General features: G+C 30.4%; 1 protein-coding gene across 1 annotated transcript; it reads right to left on the bottom strand.

Moving 5' to 3' along the window:
* Positions 1 to 3,548: 3,548 nt before the first annotated feature.
* LOC103498401 (2-hydroxyisoflavanone dehydratase-like) lies at positions 3,549 to 8,099 on the bottom strand. The gene is made up of 2 exons (XM_008460989.3): positions 7,545 to 8,099; positions 3,549 to 4,137 (listed from the first exon to the last, which is right to left on the bottom strand). The coding sequence occupies exons 1-2, from the start codon at positions 7,979 to 7,981 to the stop codon at positions 3,663 to 3,665; spliced, it is 912 nt and encodes a 303-aa protein (XP_008459211.2). The 5' UTR covers positions 7,982 to 8,099; the 3' UTR covers positions 3,549 to 3,662.
* Positions 8,100 to 8,300: the final 201 nt, after the last annotated feature.

The raw sequence follows: 8,300 nt of genomic DNA, 5'->3' as shown, positions 1-8,300 counted from the left end.
GCCCATAACATCTAATTTTTGCTTATTGTAAATATGAAAAATAAGACAAGTAATTAGATATATTATATGGCTTTCAAATGACTATCATTTTAAATTTACTAGAGAATGTAATAACCTGGGTCTTATTATCATAATTATTTTTGCTATTTTTTAAAATGTGGATTTGAAAAAGTATATTAATTTTTCCAAAAAACAATTATGAAAAAGTGTATTCATTTCGTAAAAATATATTTCTCGTCCTTTTCTATTTTGAAAAAAAAAAAAATTGCTTTTCATCTCTCTCTTTCCCTCTTTTGTTTCGAACAAAAATTGTTCTCCTCAACTCTCTCTTTTGCTCTTATATCTTTCGCTCTCGTAACCAAATTGTAATCTTGAATTTTAAAATACAACCTAGATGACATTCCTAAATATATTGAAATTGGAAACCAAATTGATATGAAGCATAACTTTACAATTGGGAAGGTTTGAAGTACTAAACTACCAAAAAATAAAGAGCAACATTCCTAATTCATAAGAAAATTAGTGCAAAGTTTACATTTTCCATCTTTTATTATTCCTAATTTATTATCATTCGTGCAAAGTTTGCATTACTATGTTATGTTTCTTAGAATTTCTTTTTCTAAGTTAATTTTGCATAGTTCTTTTTCATAAGAAAAACTTTGAAACGAAATTTCATAAGTTAATTTTCCAAAGTTTACACCCAAAAAAGTAATGGAAAGCACAATAATATATTCATAAGAAAATTATAGTAATTCATTGAAAAATAAATAAGACAAAGTCCACATACTAAGTTTAGGTACAACAAGAATTCACTAATTATTACAATTCAGTAAAGTAAAAGCATTGTAACATAGAAAAAAAGCTAATGTAATACATTGCAACTATATTACCTCACAAAAATAAGTTAATTATGAAAAGATAAAAAAAAAATGAAGACCGAAAATGGACTAGTAGAATAAAATGAAACAATATTGAAGAGCCAACATAAGAGATAGAAAGTAAAGAAATTAGGGAGAAATGGGAGCTTCAGAGGATTAAAATTCGTTCTTGAATTTCATGAAGGAGATTTTTTTTTTTTTTTATAGATGCTATGAAACGAAAATCAGTAACAAACAACATGGACAACAACAAAATTATTTTTAAAGATGTAATGCAATGAAAGCAGTAACAAACAAACATGGATAGCAATCAAATTATTGTTTAGAGGCAATGCAATGAAAGCTGTGGCAAACATATCTAAAGACACCAACAAAGCTTTTCGAAGACATATCAACCCAAAATGGAAGAAGAATTTCACATGGACGAAAAGAAGGATTTTACAAAGATGAACTCAATATGAAATTGAAATGAATTAGCCATGTGAATGAAGGATAGATAACATACTAAAGAAGGAAGAATGTATGTTCAAACATGAATGCGGATGAAATGTGCAGGAAAATGGGATATCATATTTATAATAGAGGGAAGAGAGTAATTAGTGATGCACTGTTTATGAAGATTATGCACAGTGCACAACCAACAAAATTCTAAGAAAGAAGGGATATGGCATGTATAGTAGACATCCTAAAACTCAAAAGCAAAGAAGGAAATGACAGTCGTAGGAATACAACAAAACCTAATACCATAATGTACAGAAATGGGTCAAAGAGGTTAAAGATTTGAGCTCCATATAATTAACAATGGCAGAATTGGAAGATAGAATTCATTGGATATACAAAAGCTATAGAAACAATACAAATGAGTATTCTAATATATGTAATGACTTCATTATGAGTATAGAGTAGTAAAAATTTTAGCAAAGGAAAAAGATGAACACAGACTTGTAATGAAAAAATAAGAATGAACATAGATCGGAACAGAAAATGAAAAAGCAACACACAAAAATCAACAACAAAGATCATGTCCTTCTAGATGAAAAAATGAACAACAATGATAAAAAAACAATCAGAACATGACAGAGAGTACAAAACAAGAAGTGAAAAATTTTAGATTATGAACAAGATCGAGTACATCAGGACACATATTAGAAAGTTCCATAGAACAGATCACATAAGCATTATTTAAATCGTATACATGAAAAAGAAACACACAAAAATGAAAAGTTTTAGCGACGAGTGCCATTCGTTACTAGGATTTGGGGTACCCAAACCTAAACGATCATGCAGCCAAATTTAAACGATCGTGTAACAAATCGAGTTACCAACTATATTACGCGTATTGTTGACGGGACATTTTTGGTATTTTACACGTTGGGCCTCTGGGCTTTTTCTATTTTCGAAATTGTTCTATACAGTGTAAATATTCTGCCGCTTTTTTATATTTTTGAAAAGACCCCAAACTATATTTTATATTTAAAACATTATTTAACTAATTAATTATAATAAATACTTCTTTATTAATTTATTTTCAAAATGTTTTTATATTAAATGTTGGCTACTAACAATAGTTGGAAAAAAGTTTTTGGAGATGGTGGTCAGAAGTAACCAGCGACGCTAGCTGAAAAATGATGATTGAATGTTGGTTTCAGTAGTTGTTGGAAGTTGGCCGACAACGGCCTTCTTAAAAATGGTCGTCGATAGTTGGACGATAATAGTTGTTGGAAAAATGGTCACCCAAAGTTGGTCATAGATAATTGCCGAAAGCAATCATCAGAAATGATAGTTATAGAGGTTGGCCAACGACAATTGTCAAAAAACGGATGCTAGAAGTTGATTGAAGACAGTTGTTGTAAAAAAACAATTGTCAAAAGTTGACGAGGATGGTTATAGATCAGAAGTCACCAGAGGTTAGCTACAACAGTTGTCGAAAAAATTGTCACCAAAATTTGGCCTTTAGCTAGTGGTCACGGAAGTTAGCCTTCAGCGGTTGCCAGAAAACAACCAACAGAGACGTAATCAAAAGTTGGCCTACAACAATTATTCAAACATTGTCACTAGTAATTGGTTGGTGGCGTTCATTGAAAAAGGTCGTCGAAAATTGACTAGCAACTTGCCAAAAAATGGTCGGGGACCTATTAAAAAACGGTCATGGTGCTGCCAAAAACAATGATTGGAGGTTAGCAGCAACGGTCATTGAAAGTTGGTAGACGATAGCCACTAAAAAACACCAATAAAAAATTGACCGACAACAGTTGCAAAAAGCAATCAATGGAAATTGGCTAACAAAAAACTGTTGAGAAAATGACCGTCAAAAGTTAGTCATCGACAATCGTTGGAAAATAGTTGACAGAGATGTGATTGTAGGTTAGTCGACGACGGTTGCGGAGGTTGGTCCATGGTTGTTGTCAAAAACATTCATCAAAAGTTGATTGACTACATCACCAAAAATGGTCATCGAAATTTGGACGAGAGTGGTTTATGATCAGAAAAATGCTAGTCGAAAGTTGGAAGTGGCAGGCAAATGTCCTCGGGAAATTTTAATGATAATCTAATTTTATTTATTTATATAAATAATTTTAGACCAACATCATAAATTATTTCAATAGTAAGAGAAAAATATTGGAAGTTATTCTCTTTCAGTCACCAAAATAAAAATCACTTGTGGAGTGATTTATTTTTAATAGGTAGTTTTATTTATTTATTTTGTCAACATGATTATTTCAAAGCAAAATGATTTTCACCATAAAAGTGATTTTAATCATGTCAAAATCTCTCCCAACCACATTAATCTAAGTTAATGAAAAAGGCTAATTTTTCCAACAAATCAACAGCATTTTCACTCTCTGGATTCTTCAAATGAAACACATGATTTTCTCCGCCGTGCTCCACCGTCTCCACCACCCCATTCCACCCGCTCCTCTTCAAATCCTCATCGTAATTCCTTCCACCAAACTTCAAGAAATCATTTTCTGCCAAAAAGATCTTCACTCTCTTACAACCCATCTTTGCCAATTCCTCTTTGGTTGGTCTCACTAACCTTGTCTCCGAACATAGATACTTCCACAACCTATCCTCTCTCCCATCACCGAAAAATGGGTGAATCAAAGCCATTGCCACCACCTTTGCTCCACCCAGTTCCTCTGACGACGAACTTGCTCGAGCAGCCAAGTAATGGCAGATGTTTGCACCGGCACTGTCACCAGCTAAACAGATACGGTTGAAATCCACATATGTGTTTAGCCATGGCTCTAAACCATCTCTGTTGTTTACGAAAAACTTTTAGCTCATGTTTGTGGTACAAATCTCCTATGATTACATTGTACTAAAAGATATATATAGACATATAGCTCACTTGAAGAAGTCCTATAAGTATAATTACTTTGATATATATTTCATAAGTTAGTTAACTGAAACTAATTTACTTCTAAGTTAATACTTGATATTTAAGGGCTTGTTTGAATTATTAGAGGAAAAAAGTGTCCAAATCTCTTTCGATTAAAACAAATTAAAATACACTACAAAAATCTTTTAAAAATCATTTTAGAATTATTTTAAATAGTTGTCAAGATACTTCAATTTTTTCCTAACAAATAATTTTAAGATTAAACATTTGAAAAAGTTGAAATCAAATACACTTACTAATTCAACTTCACGTCAAGAATTATACTATAATTTTGATTCAAACTTTCAATTAACTAAACTACATACTCTTTGGAACTCTAAATTTAGTTTTAATTTGATATCTATAACTTTAAAAGCTAGCTTTTATGGTCCTTTTTTCCTAATATTTAGTATACTTTTGATGGTTTAGTTCAATAAAAAAAAAATATGGTCAGTTTTTATTAAGTTTAACTTTCGTTATCATTCAAGCACATTTAAAAGATTATCTAAACAATTCAATTTCCTAACATTTTATAAATACTTTGTTGTTAATTATCTTAAATATTTCAATGGCCTTTGGGACATGAACTATTATAAGACTATAAAAATTGCCATTGTTAATGTAAATATTATTTCATACCTTTAAATTAGCTACCATCAACACTTTTTTAATTACTATTTGCTACTGTTTTTATTATTTTATATCGTTTTTTTTTATTCTTTACTCCCATTAATATTTACTATTTCATTTTTAAACAAAAAGAATTGACAATTCAAAGAATACATTATTCTTTTCTAACCCAAACTGAATAATCAATCTCAACAAGCTATTATAATTTAATTATAATAATGAAAATGATAGGGCAACTTTTATAAATACTAAAACAGTAAATACAATTTATAATATTATTTTTAAAGGAAAAAAAGGCATATGTAATGTGTTCACCCTACTTTTTCTGTCCTTTTCCTTTTCTTTTCTTTTTTCTTTTTTTCCCTTCCACTATTTTCCTCTCTTTTTGGCTACCACTCTTTAAATTTGAACCTACCCCAATAAATAATAATAACAACAATAACAATAATAATAACAACAATAAATAATAATAATAATAATAATATAAGTTGCCAATTTATCTTCTTTTTTATTTAAAAACTATTTTTTATATTTTTTTCTTTGTTTATAAAAATAGGTGACGATTGTACTACACCAAAACATTAATCTTTTTGTTTTTTAATTTTTTAAAATTATTCAGGGAAATATCATTTTATAACCTTATAATTTGAACTTTGAACTAATAATTGCAACAATTTAGACTATGAACTTTTGTTAAGTGCATTGATTTGTACATTTCATTATTTTCCATTTGAAAAAACTATGTGTGAAACTTATGATTGTATCGTTTAAAACCCTAAATTTACATAAATTAATTGATTTAGATTTTTGGGCAAATTTTTCTATAAAACCATCCATGTATATTGATTTTGATTTTATATTTTATAAAATCAATATTTGAAAAAGTGCACATGTGAAATTTGTAACACTCCAAAATTAAGGTAATTTTTTAATTTAATTATCATAAGTTTAATTTATGTTTGAGTTGATATTGGGTGTTATTTATTTGAAATTAATTAAGTATATGCATGTGATATGTATATTTAATTAAGAAGGTTGTTTTTGGTGCAATTATTATCGGTTGTATATATGTATATTGGTTGGTGAAAAGAAAGATACTTGCTGGAAAAGAATTAATGAGGAGGGAAGGGTTCATGGTGATGGGTGGTGAATGTGATAAGAAATTAAAGGAAGAGCTAGAATTGGTATTTTGGTGTGATATACATACATACATACATACATACATACATACATACATACATACATACATACATACATACATACATAATTGGTTAAGGAGAAAGGCCAAGGCCATTGCGGGTCCTCCATCCAACATGACTTCGTTCGTCGCTCCTCCATTCGAGCCACAGCTTGCGAATTTGGATGTGGTTTATGGGTTTTGGTTACCACTTAGTAGACATTTTAAGATCTAATTAGTTGGATTAAATTTTGAGCTTCTTGATCTGATCCAAAGATGTAATTGGAGCCTTTGGATTTGATTCTTCATTTCTCATCAAGTTTCGAATTTGGAGTTGGAAAGCTAAAGATAATTAAATTGATAATTTTTGTTGGCAAAATTGTATGTTTATTTATTTATTTTGAAGATTTTGTCTAAATTTTTTTTTTTATGAAATATTTTTCACTAAAAATCTTTGATTAATGAATTAATTAAAGGATGAGACATATCTTTGATTAATGAATTAATTAAAGGATGAGATATATCTTTGATTAATGAATTAATGAATTAATTAAAGGATGAGATATATCTTTGATTAATGAATTAATTAAAGGATGATATACTTTTTTTGGATAAAAGATTTTCTATTATCTTAGAAATCTTATTAATTATCTTTAAAAGAAAAGAAGATTTATATATATAGAGGTTGTTACTGCCACTATTTTTGGTGACGAAAAACAGATAAACATAAGTTGAAGAAGATTGTTCAGTCGGAAATTGTACGCAGAAGCTACGGAATTCTAAAGATATTATGATCTTATGGCTATGGGATCGACATGTTGATCTAAGATGCAATAATTGATGAGTAACAGATGAGACAGTGGTTTGTGTGGTCACTAAGATTTTTAGAGGGATTTAAAGAGGTTGTCAAAGATATTCACTATGTATTTAAGGGAGCTTGAAGCCAGATATCGTGAAAAAAAGTAATTCGGAAGAGTCTAGAGTCTGATGTCAAGACACAAGCTATTAAGTGAGATAATTGAACATAGCACCATATATATTGATGTATATTGACTTAAGTGAATATTAATAAAGATTACTCATTAAGGTTATGAGCAGATGTAGACAATATTAGTCGAATTGGGTTACCAAAGTTTCTTGTATTGTTCTCTTATGTTGTTCCTCTAGCTATTACAAAAGTTATTAGCTTTAGTTTTAACCGAAAAATTAATTGTGTTTTTCAAATTGAATCCACATACTTGTACAGTCTTTGTCTAAGTTGATGAGTTCATAAATTTAAGGATTCCACGTTTGATTATTATGGAAAGTTTTGTCAATTTTGCAATTTGCCTACTTAAATCTCTAACTATTTGTCTTCTATCAAAATTTTAGTTTTCTTTTAGAAAAATATAAATTCATATTTGCAAAACAATAAAAAAAAAAAAAAAACAAACAAACAAATTGAGATATCTTCCTAATCATTATATTAATTACTTACCTGTTCACATGTGCCGCAACCCACCGTAAAGCATCCCAACAGTCGTCGTAGCAGGCGGGGATCGGATGCTCCGGCGCAAGGCGGTACTCAACGGAGACCGCAACGGCGTTGGCCTCGGCAGCAAGAGAGCCCACGTGCTGGTGGTACTGCAAATTGAAAGCCGATTCGATGCAGAAGGCTCCACCGTGGACGTACAAGAGGAGGGGCAGCTTTTGATTTGGATCAGCGGAGGAGGGGATGAAAACACGAGCCGACACAGCAGGATCTGTCGAGATGGTGACGTCTTTTGATCGGAAAGGAGATTTGGGATCGTCGGCGTCGGCAGGAACAAAATCGGAGGTGATCATGAGTCGTTGGACGCGACCGTCACTGTAGACTCTTAAGAAGGGAAATAAATCGAAGGCTACTTCGTTGTTTTTGTTTGTTGAAGAAGCCATTGTTAGTGAGGTAAAGAAGAAGAAGAAGAAGAATAAGGAGAAGAAAACAAAGGGTGGTTTGGTTTGAAAGTTGTAAATAAATATAAGAAGTGGCTGAGATTTTAACGTGGATGAAGCTCTATTTATTATTGAATGCGGTAGAAATGGACACGCAATATGAGTTATGAATACTTCAAAATATATATATATATATATATATTGGAAAATGGAAATATATATATGTTTTGATCTTTCTAGTCATCTTTATTGTTTGGTGTTAATTTTGTCATAAATTATTTTATGTAATTTAATTTAGTGATTGTGTTTTTCTTTGTGGCTT

Source organism: Cucumis melo, chromosome 11, assembly GCF_025177605.1.
Source record: "Cucumis melo cultivar AY chromosome 11, USDA_Cmelo_AY_1.0, whole genome shotgun sequence".
In the NCBI taxonomy this organism is placed as follows: Eukaryota; Viridiplantae; Streptophyta; class Magnoliopsida; order Cucurbitales; family Cucurbitaceae; genus Cucumis; species Cucumis melo.
The sequence above is the reverse complement of the archived record's forward strand: the minus strand, read 5'-3'. Positions and strand labels throughout refer to the sequence as shown.